The 20,078-nt window shown below is 56.1% G+C and overlaps 1 protein-coding gene across 3 annotated transcripts in view; it reads right to left on the bottom strand.

The window, feature by feature from the left end:
* Nucleotides 1-771: 771 nt before the first annotated feature.
* The window catches only part of SH3PXD2B (SH3 and PX domains 2B), a 61,820-nt gene continuing 42,513 nt past the window's right edge, over nt 772-20,078 (bottom strand). The window contains exons 6-14 of one of the 3 annotated variants that reach the window (XM_058848455.1): nt 19,464-19,489; nt 11,480-11,614; nt 10,041-10,145; nt 9,321-9,404; nt 8,036-8,153; nt 6,765-6,991; nt 4,560-4,609; nt 4,272-4,397; nt 772-3,466 (exon numbers count right to left, since the gene is read on the bottom strand). In XM_058848455.1, the coding sequence (XP_058704438.1) occupies nt 2,000-3,466; nt 4,272-4,397; nt 4,560-4,609; nt 6,765-6,991; nt 8,036-8,153; nt 9,321-9,404; nt 10,041-10,145; nt 11,480-11,614; nt 19,464-19,489 (2,338 nt within the window). In that variant the 3' untranslated portion in view covers nt 772-1,999. The remainder of the gene's footprint in view (nt 3,467-4,271; nt 4,398-4,559; nt 4,610-6,764; nt 6,992-8,035; nt 8,154-9,320; nt 9,405-10,040; nt 10,146-11,479; nt 11,615-19,463; nt 19,490-20,078) is intronic. The other 2 variants (XM_058848456.1, XM_058848457.1) reach the window with 2 other exon arrangements.

Here is a 20,078-nt window from a genome sequence, read left to right as displayed (position 1 = left end):
TGTGTCAAGAGCGCAGCTCCAGCCGCTTCCCAGAATCCGTGGGAGATGGATTTGGCTGTGGAGCAGCTCTGGCTTAACTCATCCTGTCCCCACTCCTTCCCAAAGCAGAAGGGATTGAGTGGAGCGAGGCAGAGCGAAGGCAGCGCTGGCTCAACCCACCCTGCAGCTCTCCCGGGAGCACATCAACACCTCCCGATGTGCCAGCAGCAGCTTTGTTATTGCACTGCCTTGCAAATGCGCTGCTTTTTGCCAGCTCAGGTGAGTCAGCCTGATCAGGGGCTGATGTGCCACCGGAGAAAACCGCAGGTGGGAGGGAGAGGAATCAGCCACACGCCGGGGTGCATGAATTCCCATGGCTAAAAATGAATTTTGGGGCTGCTGGATATGAGGATGGGCAGGACTTCCCTGTCAGATCAAACATTGCCATCCCCAGAATGATCCTGGCCAGAGGCACCCCTCTTTTCTTCTGTATGCAGACAGAGGGATCTTCAACTCCACCTTCCCAGGGTGGAAAATATGGGACAGAGAAGGAAGTGAGCATCTGGGGGAGTGGAAAACGCTCCTTCAATCCAGCCAGCCTCAAATGAGAGGGAAAACTGTCATTATTTTCAGCAGCAAAACAATGTGGCTGCATTGCTCACACTTGCAATTAGACCAGAGAGGGCAACAGGGCTTGGCCAACACCAAACCTGACCCTGCTCTGGCAGGGGGGCTGGACTGGATGATCTCCAGAGATCCCTTCCAGCCCCAACAATTCTGTGTCTCTGTGAAACCCACAGACGTGTGGGTTTGGAGCTCTTCTGGAGAGAAATGTGGCCCTGAAGCTGCAAATAGCCAAGGACAGAAAAGAAGAAAGGAGCACTGGGAAATAACAGCACATCCATGCTCATCCTCCTGCTGGGAAAAGCAGCACTGAGGGCAAGGCAGGAATGTCAGCATGGAAAAACCCCAGGCTCTGCTTGCCCAGAAACCCCTCCAAGCCAACCTGGCCCACAGGGTGAAGTGCAAGAACCTGGAGGACAGGCAGGTGGGGTGACAAACAAGGCAGGCAGCCCCTGAGCACCAGACACACCTCAGAACTGGTGGTGATGAGGAGCTGAGCTCCCACATTCTGGATTGCACTTGATAATATCAGCACCAAGGGAAGGACCCCGCTCCCGGCTGCCAGCCCGGGGAGCTCAGTGGGTCGTGGGAAGGGGTGGTCCCCTCCTAGTCCAACAGGGCAGGGCAGTCTGTGTGGGGAGGAGAGCAAAGCATCCCTTTTCCAGGGGTTTTGGGGCTGTTCTGGTCCTCTGTGCCTTGCATAGAATTCCTCAGCTCTGGAAGCAAAACCCCTCTGATGTTTGGTTGCAGTATTGCAGGGGAGAAGCTCGAGAGCTGTCCTGGACCAGCACAGACAGGAGCTGTTAAATGAGGGTGTATTTGTCCTTATTTTTCTTCCACCAGGAGGATGTTGAAGTTAACACTTGTCATTGTAGAGCAGGGAAGGACCAAGGGATGATCCCTGTGCAGGGGGAGCACGGCACAGCCCTTATCCAGAGACAGAGCCACAGGAACCTGTTCTCAGCAATCATTCCTCCTTTTTACCTCGTTCCCTGTGGCTCTGCTCCACCCCTGGACTGAGCACCTGCAACTCTTGACCCTGAGCTTCAGGGAAAGGCAAATCCTTCTGTGATTTCCTTCATTGGTACCATTCCACCTGGCTGCTGCTGGATTTCTCTCCAATTCACCGCACAGGTGGCAGAATATCACTCAAGGTCCATCTCCCCAGCACAGAGAGCCACGGGAGCCAAGGGAAATGTGAGGAGGAGGAGGGTGGGGAGAGGAGGCCGAGCTGCTCCCTCCAGCTGCTGTCAAGGGGTTCCAGCTGGGAGGCATGGCATCTCAATTATTAGCTTTTCTTTTAAAGCCAGCCTTACAGAAAACTATAAATTAATCTGCTCATTAAATACTCAGGTGAGAGACCAGGGAGCCTCCGGCCGCGCAGGCCGAGGAGCGGCTACGGCTTCTTCCGCAGGTAATTGGAAGGGATCCAGCCCTCCCAGCACGGCCCCCCAGTCAGGACCTTGCAGAACCACCAGCCACTGCTGTTCTTCTCACGAACTTCAAACAAAGTCCCCTCTCTGAAGCTGTTGGTCTCCTCGTCACCTTCAAAATCCGCCACTGCCACGTAGAGAGCTTCCCTGGAGACGTCCGGGCTGGAGCCGGGGGCTGAGCTCCTCTCCTTGGCCTCGCCCCTCTCCACGGGCTTGGAGATCACCTTTGGGTTTATGCTGCTTCTGGCTTTGGCTTCGTCCTGCAGGGAGGCGGAGAGGAAGGGCTTGGCTTTGGGAGGGACCAGCATGGGCCTCCCTGGCACTGCAGAGGGCCTGATCTCGGGAGCTTCCCGTGCCGGGGCGCGGGGCTCAGCAGGAGCCCCCGTCTTCTTGGGAGGGGGTGGCCTGCGAGGTGGCACCACCGGGCGCTGCGGAGGGGCGTCCCTGGCACAGGGAGGGTTTGCTGGGCCCAGGGGAGATTTGGGCAGTGCCTCTCTGGGGGCACCGTCCACCCTGGGCAGGGCTCTGCTGTCGGCGCCCAGCCGCTCCGGGAACCTGCCGCAGGGCTCGGAGGAGACCGTGGCGTTGCTGAAGGAGCTGTCCCCGGCAGCGGGGTCCTGCTCCAAGGGTTTCTCTGGGCACTTGGCAGGTCTCAGCTTGCTGCGCAGGCTGCAAATGTCCAGCCTGTCATCGGCTGGGGGTGGGTCAGTCCGGGGACACGCAGCGGGTTTTGGCCTGATCTGAGGTCTCGACTTCAAGAACGGGTTCTGGGTGACGGGCTCAGGTTTGTCCTCCAAAGGCTCAGCTTTTGGCTTGGCTGGCTTGACAATGGGCCGGAGGTTTGGCTTCTTCACCTCCTTGGCCGACACCTTGTGTCCACATTCCAGTCCCATTTCGTTTTTCAGCTGGAAGTGTTTGCCCTTCTCCGCTTTGAGCTCCGGCTTCTTGCTGTCCTTCGGGGCTGCCGACTGCTTGGGTGGGATCATGGGCAAAATCATGCCTGGGGGCTTGGGGGGAGGTCTCTGCCTCTCCAGTAACTCTCCTTCTGATTTAATGATGGACTCCTTCCTGGGTGGAAGGCTGGGCTTCTCCTCCGTGTCGCGGTCCGAGATCTCCTCGTAGCCCCCGGCCAAGGACAGGTCCCCGCTGTCAGGAGCCTCCTTCCCCTTCCAGTCCTTGCCCCACCTCCCAGTGCAGTCCATGCCGTTGGGAGGAGCCTCTGGCAGGGGTCGGCAGGGCCCTGTCACCTCCTCGCTGCCCTCGGTGTCCCCGAGCCGCAGCTGCGCCATCTCGTTGGGCAGGGGAGCCAGGAAATTGGGCCTGGAGGCGTTGCTGGTTTTCTTGTATTTATCAATGAAGGTGGCAGGGGCCCAGCCTTCCTTCTCCTCGATCTGGATGTACCACCAGCCGCTCAGGTTCTTCTCAATAACCTGCCAGGGGGAAAGGAGACCTCAGCCAGCTGCTCTGCACTCGGGGGCTGCGGGAATGATGGCACATCATGATGACACAGCTCCAGCCAAAAGCCACAGAATCCCTGGAGTGGCATCCTAAGGGGAGGGACACCTGCTCCTGGCTGCCAGGGAGGGAAGAGGGCTGAGGAAGAGCTGCTGAGCTGTCTCTGTCCCTCCTGGAGCGGGGTGCTGGGAGCTGGCGGTGGCCACGGCGTGGCACTGTTGGAGCAATCAGTCAAGCAGCAGCGATCCCGTGTGCATCCCACACTGCCCAGCCTCCCTGCAGCTCCAGGAGCGGGGCTGGGGCCTGAGAGGGGCTGAGTGGGGCAGCCCTGAAGGAAAAATCCTCTTAGAGAGGTGGAAATCACATCTGCACATGGAGAAAGCAAAACCCCATCTGCAGGAGGCGTTCTGCCAGCAAAGAGGCTGTGCCAGGAATTTTGGAAGGGCTTTTAACTTTACACCTGGCCTAACTAAGAGGAAAAAGCCCCATCTCTGACCTCATTTGTGGTGTAGGTTTATTTTCCATTTGCTCAAAGAGAGCACTCACGCTTGGGGGACAGGAGGCCACCAAGAACAGCGTGGGGCCAAAGCCTCTCCAGCTCCCACAGGTTTTTATCCCACTCTGGAAGTCTGGAATGTCACCAGAGACAAAGCCATGCCTGGTTTGCACCCAGAGCACCACGGGGAGCAGATCTCCCTGGCCTGGAGGGGAGCTCCTGCCCAAAACAGGTCTCAGGGAGCCAGGAAGTGAAGATGTGTGCAGGGAAGGTGACAGCCTCACCTCTACTTTCATTCCTGCCTGGAAGCTGATGCCATCAGGGATGGTGGTCTGGAAGTCAGCGATGGTGTAATATTCCTCTTCCACTTGAGGGGGGACAGGAGGCTTAGGCAGGTTCAAACCACGGGGCTGGGACAGGAAAACAGGAAAGCCCTCAGTGTGTTTGTACAGCAGGAGTGTCACCACATCCAGGCACGGGGACCAGATCCCAAGCAGTGAGCAGAGCTCCCTGCAGTGCTCCCCTCCCTCCCCCTGTGCCACTGCTGCCCTCCTGCACCAGCTGCCACTTACTATGGTGAGGTCTCGGCGAGGAGGTGGCCTCTGCCTCATCTTTGGTGACTCTGTGGAGGAAGAATTCCAGATGCTGTTGAGTTTCTGGCTTTTGAGCACGTGTTCATACAAGACAAACAGAAAGTCCCAGGGGAAAGGAGCCCCAAGGAGGAGCCCATCAGCTCAGAGCCCATCAGCTCAGAGTCCTGACTGGCACAGGTCACCCAGGTCTCAAGAGCATCCCAGCTTTCAGGCTCTCCTGGGAAATGCAGCTGAGGTGACCATGTGAAATTATTTTTGCGTTGCAGGACTGACCCAGAGGACCTGGCCTGCAAAGGGGTTAAGGTCACAGAATCCCAGAATCATGGAATTGCCTGGGTTGGAAGGGACCTCAAATCCCATCTGTGTCCCCAACCATGAGCAGGGACACCTCCCACTGTCCCAGGCTGCTCCAACCTGGCCGTGGGCACTGCCAGGGATCCAGGGACAGCCACAGCTGCTCTGGGCACCTGTGCCAGGGCCTGCCCACCCTCACAGGGAACAATTCCTGCCCAATATCCCATCTAACCCTGCCCTCTGTCAGTTTGAAGTCATTCAATCCTCTCAATCTTTCTGGCAGGCTCCCTTTAGGTGCCCCAGTTTCTGAGAGGAGAACATCTCCAGCTGACCCTGCAGCCTGGGAGGGGATCCCATCCCATCTGCTGACCCCCAGCAGGTCCCTGTGCCCCCCCAGACCTCGCTGCAGAACCCTCAAAGTCTCTGTCAGCTCACAGCCTCTTATTTTGCCCAAAATCTGTGGGGAAGGCTGTCTCTGGAGCCCATGTGGGGCTGTGTGGAGCCCACCTGGGGCTGTGTGGAGCCCACCTAGGCTGTGTGGAGACCACCTGGGGCTGTGTGGAGCCCACCTGGGCTGTGTGGAGCCCACCTGGGGCTGTGTGGAGCCATGTGGGGCTGTGTGGAGCCATGTGGGGCTGTGTGGAGCCCACCTGGGCTGTGTGGAGCCCACCTGGGGCTGTGTGGAGCCCACCTGGGGCTGTGTGGAGCCATGTGGGGCTGTGTGGAGCCCACCTGGGGCTGTGTGGAGCCCACCTGGGGCTGTGTGGAGCCCACCTGGGCTGTGTGGATCCCACCTGGGGCTGTGTGGAGCCCACCTGGGGCTGTGTGGAGCCATGTGGGGCTGTGTGGAGCCCACCTGGGGCTGTGTGGAGCCCACCTGGGGCTGTGTGGAGCCCACCTGGGGCTGTGTGGAGCCATGTGGGGCTGTGTGGAGCCCACCTGGGGCTGTGTGGAGCCCACCTGGGGCTGTGTGGAGCCCACCTGGGGCTGTGTGGAGCCCACCTGGGGCTGTGTGGAGCCCACCTGGGGCTGTGTGGAGCCCACCTGGGGCTGTGTGGATCCCACCTGGGGCTGTGTGGAGCCATGTGGGGCTGTGTGGAGCCATGTGGGGCTGTGTGGAGCCCACCTGGGGCTGTGTGGAGCCCACCTGGACTGTGTGGAGCCCACCTGGGGCTGTGTGGAGCCCACCTGGGTCTGTGTGGAGCCATGTGGGGCTGTGTGGAGCCCACCTGGGGCTGTGTGGAGCCCACCTGGGGCTGTCTCTGGAGCCATGTGGGGCTGTGTGGAGCCATGTGGGGCTGTGTGGAGCCCACCTGGGGCTGTGTGGAGCCCACCTGGGCTGTGTGGAGCCCACCTGGGGCTGTGTGGAGCCATGTGGGGCTGTGTGGATCCCACCTGGGGCTGTGTGGAGCCCACCTGGGGCTGTGTGGATCCCACCTGGGGCTGTGTGGAGCCATGTGGGGCTGTGTGGAGCCCACCTGGGGCTGTGTGGATCCCACCTGGGGCTGTGTGGAGCCATGTGGGGCTGTGTGGAGCCCACCTGGGCTGTGTGGAGCCCACCTGGGGCTGTGTGGAGCCCACCTGGGCTGTGTGGAGCCCATGTGGGGCTGTGTGGAGCCCACCTGGGCTGTGTGGAGCCCACCTGGGGCTGTGTGGAGCCCACCTGGGGCTGTGTGGAGCCCACCTGGGCTGTGTGGAGCCCATGTGGGGCTGTGTGGAGCCCACCTGGGCTGTGTGGAGCCCACCTGGGGCTGTGTGGAGCCCACCTGGGGCTGTGTGGAGCCCACCTGGGGCTGTGTGGAGCCATGTGGGGCTGTGTGGAGCCATGTGGGGCTGTGTGGAGCCATGTGGGGCTGTCTCTGGAGCCCAGCCGAGGTGCCCAGCACTTACTGCGGCGGATGTCGGCGCTGGCCAGGGGCCGGCTCTCGAGCCTCCCGTCCCTCTGGCCCCCCAGCCCGTCCTTGTCCCTGCTGGCCAGCACCTGCTGCCGGGAGATGCCATCCAGATCCAGGGCGCTCGAGTGAGCCGAGGAGCCCGGGCCCAGCTTCGGGGGGAACACATCTCCATTTCCCTTCCTGAGGTAGGAGGCAGGGGCCCAGCCCTCCTGGCCCTGGTACCTGTGGGGGTGAGGACAGCAGGGTCACTGCAGTGTCACACAGCAGGGACATGAGCCCAGAGCTCAGCACACACCTTGGCTGAGCAGGGCAGCAGGAGCTTTCCAGCCTCTCCAGGAGAGCTCCCTCCTGACTGCTGCTCCCACACAAGCTGCCCCCAGCCAGGGCCAAGGGCTGGGAATGCTCTGAAGCCCAGTTTTCACCTCAGCAAAGGCACCAGTTCAGGAATGAAGAGCTCTGGCAGGGAAAGCAGAGGGGAAGAACCAGAGCGCTGCTGCTGGGATTGATGTACCTGGTCTTTGAGCACAAGCCCTCTCCCTGCTGGCAGCCTGGATCCTTTCCCTGCTCTCAATGTGTTTAGGAGAGAAACCAGCCCCATGAGCTGATTGAAAAACCACATCCACAGCGCCCCTGCCATGCCAGAGACCCTCCCTGCTGGCTGGGCTGCAGCCACCTCGCTCAGATGGCACCAACTCCTGAGCTTGTAATTGCTTTTCGAGCTCCTGTGGCAGCTCTCCTGTGCTTCAAACGTCAATGGATGTGTTTCTGGGGCTGTGCTGCTGCCAAGAGCACAGGTTCAGAGTAAGGTTAAGAAAACTGCAGCACCTGCTCCCACCCTGAGCAAGCCCGGCCGTTTGTTCAACCACAGGGAAGAGAAGATGAGCTCCCAGCAGGAAACAACCCTCAGCTCAGGATGGGCTGGAGCCTCTGGAACACAGCAGAGCTGGCCCAGACCTGGCCATTCCCTGCAGGAGCCTCCGAGCAGAGCCAGGGGATCCAGCCTGCCCTGGGACATTCCTGGGTTTTCCCACCAGCAGGATGTGACACCCCACTAAAGCTCCCACCCCTTGGCACTGCTGGAGGACACAGCCACCTCCCAGCACAGGAAATTGGGGCATTCCCAAGATTTTCAACCAAAGCTGTGCTTGAACATCAAATCTGACAGGATGGAGAGAAAGGAGCCCTGGTACTCTGCCCTCCCCAGATCACAGACTTGCCTCAGGGCTGGACATCCCACAGCCCCAGCTGCAGTGCCTGGGACAGTACCTGATTTTCCACCAGCCCTCCAGGTTCTTCTGGATCACCACCACCACAGCCCCTTTGTCCAGGTTCATTTCATCCTGGTCTCTTGCAGTGTAGGGGTAAATAACTGTGTACTTCTCCTCTGTTGGAAAGAAAGCACAGTTTCACAGAGGAACTGTTTGATGGGAACCTGGCCACAGCTGAAAAATGGCTTTATACAAATGATAATTCTTGTCATTTAGGTGCAAACACACAGAGATGCATGACAATTCGAAGGGAAATGACAGTGAAATGTATTTGGAAATGTAAACTTTGGAGAGCTACTCTGGCCCAAGGAATCCTCTGAAACAGTTCCTCCTCACCCTTAGGACTAAAGACTTTTCACAACTTGTCACAGCAGCCCTTCCATGCATCCATTTCAGTTCAAATTTCATTCTCAGAGGCTTTAAAGACAAACTGCCCTCTGTAAGGGGAGAGGAACCCCACAGGCATGAGGGGGAACCCCATGCACACAGAGGTGCCCTCAGAGGGCTCTGGAGCAGCAGATCTGCAGGAGCTTCACCATTTAACCCCCAGGACATTGGTCAAAGCCATGTGGGGAGCCTGGAGAAGAGCCTGATGTCCTGTCCAGCAGGACAAGGGATGTTAAGCAGGCATGTGGATGTTCTTCCCTTCAGGGGAAGGAGAAACATCCTAAAAGCCATGCAGACATGTCAGACAAATGGGTCCATCCATCCTCCCCTCTCCCTCAGCTTCCTCTCTGGAAGAAACACAGGGAAATAATTGCCTGGGCTTAAGCAGTGCCACAGCAGGGTGAAGGTCATTTGGGGAAAAATCTGCCTCCAAAATCCACCTTTCTGGACATCTCTGTAGCCCCACCATCCCTATATCCCCCATCCAGGGTTTCCTGATTTGTCTTCTGGGAGTGGCACAGCTCTGGAAGGGTTTGATTTCCCTTCAAGCACAGAATGTCCTGCCACATCCAGCAAGATCAAGGTGGCTCTTTTGCTCCTGACCCCACCTTGAGGCACCAGCCCCAGGGCTCATGGTTACTCCAGGAACTCAGGCAGCAGTGGCAGGAATTCTGCCCCTGTGTGCTGGGGAAAAGCAGGAGCTGCAGTTTCTGAACCCAGAACAAACCACAAGAAGGAGCAGCTGAGAGAGGAGAGGGATGTGCAGCACGTGAGGGGGCTCAGGGAAGGCTGAGGAGCAGGGGTGGCACGCTCTGACACATGCACAGCAAACCAACATGCACACGAGGCTCCAAGCACAACACAGGGGCAGCCAAGAAAGTCTCTGTGTGCTCCACCTTGACCCCATCCACCGGTGTACAAGTCCCCAAGAGTCCGGCGGCGGCCAAGGTGCCTGGGCAGAGACCAGTATCTCCATGGCACTGGGAAAGCACGGTGGGGAAGCAGGAAAAGGACAAGAGAGGGCGTAAGGAGGTGGCACTTCAGGCCCAGGAGGAGACAGGGCTGACACAGAAACTCTGCTCACCTGGAGCCCTCCCCAGGCTGAGCCCCCCTCCACCTCCAGCTGCCCAGACGAGGGGCTGAGCCAGCCACTGCTCTGCTCTGGGCACACAGAGTCACTGGGAAGGATGTGTTATCCAAGGACACTTGGGATTTGCTCCAAGGACAGGCTGGAACCTTGCTATTCCCACACTGTGTGCTCTTTGTTCTGCACGTGTTGAGGGCACATGCATTGACCAAGGACCTGGGCTCTGCTCCTCCTCCAGGGCAGGTAAAACAGCTCCCTGGGCTGAAAGGAAGCCCTGGGGGGAGCATTCCTTGGAGGTGGCACCTCTGTGGAGAAGCAGAAAGGCCAGTGGATACACCACCAGTGTCCAGCTGCCCCAGTCCTGCTGCAGCACTGGCCAGGCAGGACCATTCCTGAGGTTTCATCATTTTTCCCAGGTGTTGTTCCTGGGATTTTCCTCCCCCAGGCTCGTGCCCTGCCCCGTTCAGGGAGGGTGATGTGGTGCTTCCAGCACAGGAAGCTGGGGCAGATGCCTCCAGCAGCTTCTTACCTTCTTCAGGCTGCATGGAGAACTCATCCTGGACTCCATCCTGGGCCTCCAGGCAGGTCGCTGGCACCCAGCCCTGCTCCTCCAACGTGCTCACGAACCACCAGCCTGAGGAGAAAACAGCAGGAGGCTCAGCCAAGGGCTCACACCAGCCAAAAACTCCCTCCCCTCCCTCCAAACCAGCCTGGGGGGCTGTGACCCCTTTCTTGCATCTCCACAGGAAGCTGGGGTGACCCCAAAGCAACAGAGCTGAGCATAGAACTGCAGCTGAGTGACATCTAAAAGTACAATTCTCTCCCCAGGAAAAGCAGGAGAGGCTCTGAGAGCTGAATGGCTCCAGCCCCTGCATTTGCTTTCGTTTTTTTCTGCCCCTTCATGGTTCATTTTCCCTCAGTGTGGGTCAGCAAGTCTGGGCTAATTAGCAGAGATGAATACCCTGTGTGTGAATCGATAGCCGAGTCCTGCTGCGCTCGCCTTCTTTACTTTTGTGGAAACAGCAAAACTGAAAAGCTCCCAGCAAACGCAGGATTTAAAACATCAGCTCTCCCAGTGGAAACCCAGCCAGCTCCAGAGAGGCCACAAGCAATTCTGGGCCTCCCCTGTGTGTCCAATCAAAACCAGCGCTTGCTGCTCGTTATTAAAAGCACAATTTGTGTCTTTAGGGGGGAAAAACAAAGACTGAGCATTACCCTCAGAACCCCCCCAGTGAGTCATTTAGAAAGACAACTAGATTGTCAGGGAGGGAATTGGCTACCTGTATGGGAGGGAAAAGCAGGGCTGACCTTTGATAAATAAATGATTTTCCACAGCTTTTGAGCTGGCTGTGCTAATAGCTTCGTCTGCTTCAAGGTTGCTTTTATTTCTCTTGTTCTCAAACAGAGCTGCTGGTGCAACTGATCCTCTGGGGACCAGCTCTCCAGAGTGTTAAAATCTATTTCCATGGCTTAAGTCCCCCCAACAAGCAGGGAATAAATTCTGCACAAGCTGCAGAAGCTGGGTCCAGGACACGGCTCAGTCCCTTTGCAGAGGTTAAGAGCAAGTTTAAGTTTTGAAGCAAGCGAAGAGCTCGGCTGCTGCCCACAGGAATTGTGAGTGCGCCCATGGGGCTTTCGTGGCCACCACCAGAGTGTCCCCCAATGTCACTTAAACCAGCCTGCCAAGCCCAGGGGTGGCTTTTGTCCTCAGGACACATCAGCCAAGATTCTTAGCACAAAGAAGCACCAAGTAGAGACTGATGGAGGTGGAGGAGGCACGAGGGGAACTCAGCCCTTAGAGAGAGCCCTGAAGCCTCGTCCACACTCACAGACCAAAGCTGCTTCCTCCACATCCCACCTCAGCTCCGTGGGACACCGGGGGCCTGCTCTGCTGAGGGAAAACCCTGAAAAAACTGAAAACCCAGCACTGCTCCTGTGCAGCTCCTGTGGAGCCCCAGCTCCCTGTACCTGATTCGTTCTTCTCAATGATATCCACCACCTGGCCCACGCACAGGCTGATCTCCGAGCTCTCCTGCTTCTGGTAGTCGGCCACCACGACATACTGCTCCAGCACCAGGGGCTCAGCCGAGGCACAGTCAGCTCCTGCACGGGGGGGACAAGAACCGACCCGTGTGCCAGGTCAGCAGCGTCCCCAGGGCACGGCCACCGCCACCCAGCAGCTCCAGGACACCCCGGGGACCCCAGCCTGGGAGGGCCCAGCCAGGGATTTGGGCAGAGAGTGAGATGGGGACAGCCGGGTGAGACCTTCCACTGCCCACCAGAGCCAGCCAAGCAACCTCCACCAGCACTGGAGCTCCCAGCTGGACCTGCCTGGGGTTTGGGCCACCCCAAAACACGACCTGCAGCGGGTTCTGCTGGGCTGGACAGCCCCAGCAGCCCAGGGGTTTGTAGGGTTTGTAGGGTTTGTAGGGTTTGTAGGGCAGGGCAGCTCCCCTGTGTGCTCAGCCCCTCTGCTCCCTGCCCCGCTCCTCCTGCTGCACATCCCAGATTCCCGGCAAAAAAAGGGGAAAATAAATACCCCCAGGAGGAGCAGAGGGGGCAGAACAGAGAGGGAACGAAGCGTCCCTGTGGCCAGAGGGAGGAGAGCCGGGAGCTGCGGGATCGCCGGGGAACGGAGCTGGACCGGCGGCAGGTGGCACTGCGGGATAAGCCGGGATAACCGCGGGATAACGCCAAAATACCGGGATAACCATGGGATAACCGGGACACCGGGAGAGCCATGGGATAACCGGGACACCGGGAGAGCCATGGGATAACCGGGACACCGGGAGAGCCATGGGATAACCGGGAGAGCCACGGGATAATCGGGACACCGGGATAACCATGGGATAATCAGGACACCGGGAGAGCCATGGGATAACCGGGATAACCATGGGATAACCAGGATAACCATGGGATAACCAGGACACCGGGAGAGCCATGGGATAACGCCAAAATACCAGGATAACTGGGGGAGAGCCATGGGATAACTGGGATAACCATGGGATAACCGGGACACTGGGATAACCATGGGATAATCGGGACACCGGGATAACCAGGACACTGGGAGAACCATGGGATAACGCCAAAATACTGGGATAACCATGGGATAATCGGGACACCGGGAGAGCCATGGGATAACCGGGATAACCATGGGATAACCGGGAGAGCCATGGGATAACCGGGACACCGGGATAACCATGGGATAACTGGGACACTGGGAGAACTGCGGGATAACACCAAAATACCGGGATAACCATGGGGTAACTGGGATACCAGGAGCACTGTAGGATAACCGGGACACCACAAGAACTGTAGGATAACTGGGAGCACTGTAGGATAACTGGGAGCACTGTAGGGTAACTGGGAGCACTGTAGGATAACTGGGAGCACTGTAGGGTAACTGGGAGCACTGTAGGGTAACTGGGACACCAGGAGCACTGTAGGGTAACTGGGAGCACTGTAGGGTAACTGGGAGCACTGTAGGGTAACTGGGAGCACTGTAGGGTAACTGGGAGCACTGTAGGATAACTGGGAGCACTGTAGGGTAACTGGGAGCACTGTAGGATAACTGGGAGCACTGTAGGGTAACTGGGAGCACTGTAGGGTAACTGGGACACCAGGAGCACTGTAGGGTAACTGGGAGCACTGTAGGGTAACTGGGAGCACTGTAGGATAACTGGGAGCACTGTAGGATAACTGGGAGCACTGTAGGGTAACTGGGAGCACTGTAGGATAACCGGGAGCACTGTAGGGTAACTGGGAGCACTGTAGGGTAACTGGGAGCACTGTAGGATAACTGGGAGCACTGTAGGATAACCGGGAGCACTGCAGCTCCAGGCCCAAAAAGTGCAACCAGCAGCGAATTGAGGAGAGCAAGCTGGGAGGATGGGACTGCATCACCTGCAGCTGGAATTGCACAATTCACCCCAAGGTGGAAATGGAGCAGAACTGATCCAAGAGTGAAACTCCTGAGCCAGGGCCCATCCTGGGTGCAGCCACAGCCTGCTGTACCTGGGCTCTCCACACTGGAGCCCTTGCTGGACCCAGAATTGTGTTTCCTAGCAGACAGGAGAACTTCTCTGTCTGATTTGAATTTTATGATGAAGGGGGAACAATTCTTCAAGTGTTCTTTTGCTAAGTGGGGAAGATGAGCAGGTGCATTTCATTCAACCATTCCTGGTGACTGTGTGGAATTTGAGTCCTGGCAATGGTCACTTGAGGTCATTTGGGATTACTGGAGGTCACTGCAGTCCTGGTCGGGGTCACCTGAGGACATTTGTGGTTACTGGGGTTCATTGGAGCATTTTTAAATTGATCCAGGGCTTACTTGAGGTCATTTGAGGCCCTGATCGAGGTTACTTGAGGTCATTGGAGTCTTTTTAAATTGATCTTTTTAATTGATCACTAATGCCCCAGAGATTTGGGAGTTCTCAGCTGGAAGAAAAGGATGGGAGACCTTGGCTGTCAGTAGCCATGGATCATCTACAAGGATTCCTGGGCTAATATGAACTTTATTCTCTGTATTTACTTGCCACACCTGGGTGGAAAAGTCAGGAGTGTTTCAAATATTCCAGGTTGTTAAAAACCAGGGTTTGTAACGACAAATCGAGAGATAAGAGGAGGGATTGAGAGGAAAGATGTGTGCTAATGTCTTTACAAACAATTCGGTGGGTGAAGGGATGGGTGTTAATGTCTTTGAGGTGAGGTTTAATGTCTCTACTGACTTTGGGGCAGCAGGTTTGTTGCAGAGCCCACAGAGTTTGGCTCCTCAAACAGCCAAGGGGCTGCACAAGGCTGAGTAAAATATCAGGTTCAAGGGGGGATATGGGGAAAGGAAGAGGGCAGCAGGGCTGGGAGTTTAAAAAGGAAGCTGCATCCTCAAAAACCATGAGAGGGAAAAAGCCACAGGGATGTGCCCCAGTGGACTCTCCTTTGAGTCAAATCAAGTTCCACTGCTTTGGACATAAACCTCTGGTGTTTGTGGATTTTCCTGAGCTCTGGCTTCCAACCCAACACTGCCTTGTCAGGGAAGACACTGTTACATTATTCCAGTCTCCCCCAGTGTGGCAGGGTTTAATTAACACTTGAAAAGCGCTTTGGAAAGAGGAGAGTGTCCATGAGTGCAGCACAAGCCATACAAAAGAATCCCACACCTGATTGCAGGTGTTGAGGTTGTGGGGCCCGTGCTTTGCTCTGAGTCTCAAATTTTGGCAGGGCAGAAATCACATCTGGGCCAGGCACAGCAGAAATGCAGGACAATCCCCTCCCAGGCTCCAAAATTCCACAGAGAGAGGCGGTTCCTCCTGGGTGAAATGCAGCAAAGAAATTCAGCCTGGTAGCAGGAAGGAGTTTCCATGGCAAACACACCTGCACCAGGTGCTCCCCAGTCACATCAGAGGATGTGTGAGAGGAATCTCAGCCTCCCAACAGATCTTTCCCATGGGAGAACCTTTTCCAGGCCATGGGAAACCTAAGGTGCCACACTCATCCTGAAGCACAAGATCCAGCAGGTCCTCAGGATTCCCGGGGTGTTCTGCTGCCTCCTGACAAGGTCACAGCCTCTCCCAACTGCTTCTGAGAATGCCAGACCACAACCAAGACTTAACTGAGCCATGTGTCTGCAGGGCAGTGTTATTTAAAGGAAAAGGAAGGAAATTGTCTGTGTCCATCTGCTATAAACTTTGCAGAGCTCCAGGTGAGCTGGTCAAGTGCAGAGGATTTGTTCCTGCTCCTGAAAGCTTCCTCCACACCAAAACCCAGAGGTGGGGCAGCAGACAGAGTTAAAAACAGCCCTCCAAAGTGAACGGTGGATGCTGGGACTATCTGTTCTAGCAGCTCAATTAAAGGTTTGTGCTTGACCCAAGGATGTACCCAGCCCCTGAGAGAAGAATAACAACCGTAGGCAGAGGTAAGTACTCCCCTTTCTGCCTCCCTGGCTGTAATTACACCGTGCCTCTGAGCTATTTGTAGCGTCAGCAGCCAATTGTGGATCCTCCAATGTACCCATTAAACCAGCAGGAGAAACTGAGCTTGGAGGAAGAGGTAGGCGTTAATTGTGGGAGCATCTTCACCCGGCCTCATCATCCTCAGCCACCAAAACACAGCCTGGAGCAGCATCCTGGGCACGGCCAGCCTTGGGCTCCTGGAAGTAGCCACGGTGGGAGCTTCCCAGGGAGGTGGGAGCTTCCCAGGGAGGTGGGAGCTTCCCAGGGAGGTGGGAGCCAGCACCAGAGCTCTGGGGAGGGGAGCAGGGGTTTGTCCCACAGGAGAGGGGGTTTGCAGCCAGCTCAGGCAGGAGCACAGACTGTGCATCCTCAGCTGGGCCAGTGACACAAATGGAAAAGGGGAATCCATCGAGTCACAGGAGCACTGAGCAGAACTGCTGCTCGCCCTGGACACAGCAGAGACACTCTGAACATCCCAGAGCCCAGCCTGGTGCTGCTCACAGCACTGACCTCGCTCTCAGCCAGCCCAAAAATCCCTGCAGGGTCTGTTTGGCCAGAAACTTGGCCTTTCACCCAAGGGTTGACAGGTACAAACCCAGGAAATCTCACAGATATGGGATTGCTTGTGATGTTTCCACATTTCCAGCTTCTGTCTTTTCAAGTGCCCAAAGTGAGGAAGTTCTGACAGAGCTGGGACATTGGTGATCCCAGAGGGAAACAGAGCTCAGCACTGGGTTGGGGCACAGGTGAGAGGGATGAGGGATTTGTGTTTACAAACGAGCTGCTGGTAAATCAAACCAACACTGAGAGATAAAAGAAATAATGGGAAGGATTCCACTGACTGATGAATGGGAAAAAGATATTTGCCTTTCCAAACAAACTGGAGGTTTGCTGGTAAATGAAATTGGATATTGAAAGATGAAAGAGACAATGGGGGAAACACCATAAATTCCATAAGAATTAAAAATTAAGAGGGAGGGTTCTACATTAGAGGGGAATCTTAGGTGTCAGGCATTCCGGGGAGTCTGTGCCTCTCAAGTACCTCAGGCAGTGGGGAAAGAGAGAGGGACATGGCCGGGAAATTGGGATAAAAAGGAGATAAAAATTGGAGAGACCCCAGGGGAATGGTCCATGGCCTCTCCCTTTATTGGAATAAAGTTACAGGACTCCTCTGTCTCCTTTTTGGACATAAACCCCTGGTGTTTGTGGATTTATTTCCCTGACACAAGTCTTTGGGTTTGAAGCCTGTTGTACACTCCAGCCTTTGCCTAATGCATCTCCCAAAAAATGTCATTCTTTGGATAAAGTCCCTTCCTGCTCTGCCTGCATGGATCAGATCCAGAGCTCTCAGGAGAGCCCCTCTTCTTCCAGACCTGAGGAGTTTGGGATGATCAGAACTCCAAGGGGAACCTTCCTCCTGCTCTCACATGAAATGGGCACTGAATGCTCAGCTGAATTCTTTGCAAACCCCCTCATCTCTCCAGGGATTCTCCCAGAATTTGGAAAACAGCCAGATGGAAATACCATTCCCTAGTGGGGTTTCAGAGAGCTCCCTGCTGGCTGCCGCGTTTTCACTGCCTCTCCTCTGTGCTTTGGGGTCTCTTTGCCACTGCAGGGACATCCCACAGCAAAAGGGACGTGGGCACACGAGAAAGCAGCTAAAACTGAACTGGCAAAGGGGCATTTGAGGTCTCTGCCAGCCTCCTTGGGCAGCTCCACCCAAATATAAACTCTGGAGGCAGTTTCTGGTTGGTTTGCACGAACCCGTGGCTCTCCATCTGTGCTTTCTGTGGAACTGTGACAGGCAGAGGGAGCAGAAACACTCAGAACAGTCTCAGGGACTGATGGGATGACTACTTTTAGACATACCTAAATCAGTGGCCAAGGCAGAGCCCCAAAGTCTGGGGAATAATCCCACCCCTGCAAGCTGCAGGCTGTGCAGAGCCCACGCCTCAGGCAGGTGGGATTACAAATGCTGGTAAAAAAAGCTAAGCAAAGAAAGCAGATTTTATTTCCAGTGCTCACACACACACCGGGCCCTCCTTGAAACTCCAGATGTCATCTGAGTCTCGTGGTCAGCACAGGGCAGCACTTTAACCCACTCTGCAACCCAGTGTTTGCTCAAATCCCATTTCCAAACCCAGCTTGCTGCTGCCAGCACCTCAGAGCTCTTTCCAGCACTACTCAGGAGCAGTTCACCCCCTCCCTGGCAATTGGGAAATTGCTGTCTGGAAAATCCTCGTGATTTTGGTTTGTTAGCAGCTGTTGGGTGACCCCTCCTCAGGGACATCCTGGATTGAAGGAGTATTTTTTATGCTTTGCTGCACATTTGCTACCTCAAAGCAGGCCTGGCTTGAGGACCCAGTGAAGCATGAGGGATTTCCTCAAGGTACAGAAGGAGCTGGGGTGACAGCAGCTGAACCAAATTCACTTTCTGCTGCTAGGAAATGCCAGACAGTGAGATGAATCTCTGAACACGTCTGGCACGAGGCATCAACCCTGTGTAATGTTACTGAGAGCAAGCACCTTTCCCTGGTGGCTGCTGCCAGGGGCAGAACAGCACATCCTGCCCTGCCAGAGCAGGCTCTGCCTTGGATGTTATCCAAACTCTTCCTTCTCAGTGGAGAACTGCTGCTTCTCTAGTAGGCAGCATCCTTAAATTGAATTTTGCCCTCATTGAACTGAGTTATGCAGCAGAAATTTTCCTCCTCCTCAATCCTGGAGAGGCTTTCCCTTCTCTTGTCCCCAGTGCTTCAGCACAGAGCCAGGCTGTGCTTGCAAAGGGCTCATGAGAGCTCTGAAATGCTCATCCCAACATCCTGCTTGGACAGAGAACAGCCAGAGATTGAGCTGGAAATGCTGTCCAGAGGTTTTTAACCATCCTGGTAAATCCCTGGGAGTCCCACAGGAGAGCTCTCAGCCCCTGAGAACGGATCAAAACATCAGACAAGTGGGTCACCATCAGCTCCTGAGGGAGGGGTGAGCTGCAGCTCCACTGGAAAAGAGGAATCAGGCTTTGAGCCCCTCCTGTGCCTCTCCTCCCTCCTGCAAGAGGAACCCCCTCACCTACAAGCGAGTTTGCTCACACAGATGATGGCAGTGCCAGTTCTCCAGCCAAAATCCTTTCCACCCCTGGTTTCAGCAGAATTTCCATGCAGCCAAAGCTCAGACCTTGCCTCCCCAAGACACTCACACTGGTTTAACACCTTCTGCAGGAGCTGAAAGATGCCTCCTTAACCCACAGATCAAAGGCTCTTCCACTCCTCTCTCCTGCTCTTTTTGGGAAGCTCAAATAAGCCTAAACCACACCAACAAGGGGGTCTTTCAGAGATGTTCCCCTCTCTTGAGGAGCCTGGGTAGAGCATCCCAGAGCCCACCACCTTCCTCAAGGCTCCCAGCTGGTGCCAGGGTGAAGGAGAACTGTCCCTCAGCCCCAAACTGCCCCCCAGGCAGCTCCTGAAATTCTGCATCCCCAGCCCTGCAGACCTTCAGCAGGACCTGGGCCACGTCCCCCTGCACCTGGAGCTGCACCGAGAGCCAAGCCCCAGCCCCTGTGCCACCACCAGCCACCACAGAAAGCCACCAGGGACGTGACAGCTCCCCCAGCTGAGCAGGTGTCCCCCCAGAGAGAGGCAGAGCAGAGCAAGGGCAGGAGCAGCTGTTAGTACCTCTCTGCAGGAAAGAGGCTGTTCTCTGGATAATCCCTGATGGGAACAAAAGGACGGGAGACAAGGCATGAGGCAGGGAGGGGATGGAGAGGGGGTTACAACACCTCGAGGAGTGGAGGGGGAGGCCAGGGCAGTGCTGAGAGCTGAGGGTATCTGACCCACCCTGGGCAGCAGCACAGAGGCTCAGGGGAGATGGGATGAGGGTCTGGAGGCTGCAGTGAGATCCCAGTGGGTGCAGGGGGTCACTGTGTGCCCTGGGGACCCCACAGCAGGAGAACTCAGCTGTGGGTGGAAGGAGGAGTTGGTGTGAGCAGCAGAGAGGAAAGGAATCCTTACCAGACCTCTTCTTTCCAATGGGCTCCCTGAAAAAGAGAAGGAAGTGTCAGCACAGCGAGGGGACAATTGGGGTGACAAACCCACCCAGGAATGCACAGCAGTGGGGCCACTGACCTCCCTCAGCCAGCTCATGTCTCCATGGGCATCACCCACCCTGCAAACAGCCCCTGACCCACTCTTTTCATTTAGAAATGTAATGTTTTGTCCTTCCCTCGGTGGGCTTGGGTGCTGGCCCGGCCTTACAACTCCCCCCGAGCCACCTGGAAGCAGCCCAGGCACTCAGCCAGGGAAGTACAAACACAATTAAATAAAATGCAGCCACGATGGAGTGCAAACAAACAGGGCATTGTTACAGAAACTGGAGCCTGCTGAGTTCAGAGAGCACAGACTGTGCACAGACCTCAACACCACGGCCCAGGGACAGAGACCAGCAGAGGAATCTACAGACAGAGCATCCCAAAGATTTCACCACAGAGGCAGCGTTGCAGAGCTAAATCAGAGTTAATTAACAAGCCCCATTAAAATCCCCCCAGTTCAGTGGTATGACAGGGAAGGGAGGCAAAGCTGGAGATCAGCAGGTGGGAATGATCCCCTTGTGCTGATGGGAGATGATGT

Source organism: Poecile atricapillus, chromosome 13, assembly GCF_030490865.1.
Source record: "Poecile atricapillus isolate bPoeAtr1 chromosome 13, bPoeAtr1.hap1, whole genome shotgun sequence".
In the NCBI taxonomy this organism is placed as follows: Eukaryota; Metazoa; Chordata; class Aves; order Passeriformes; family Paridae; genus Poecile; species Poecile atricapillus.
The sequence above is the reverse complement of the archived record's forward strand: the minus strand, read 5'-3'. Positions and strand labels throughout refer to the sequence as shown.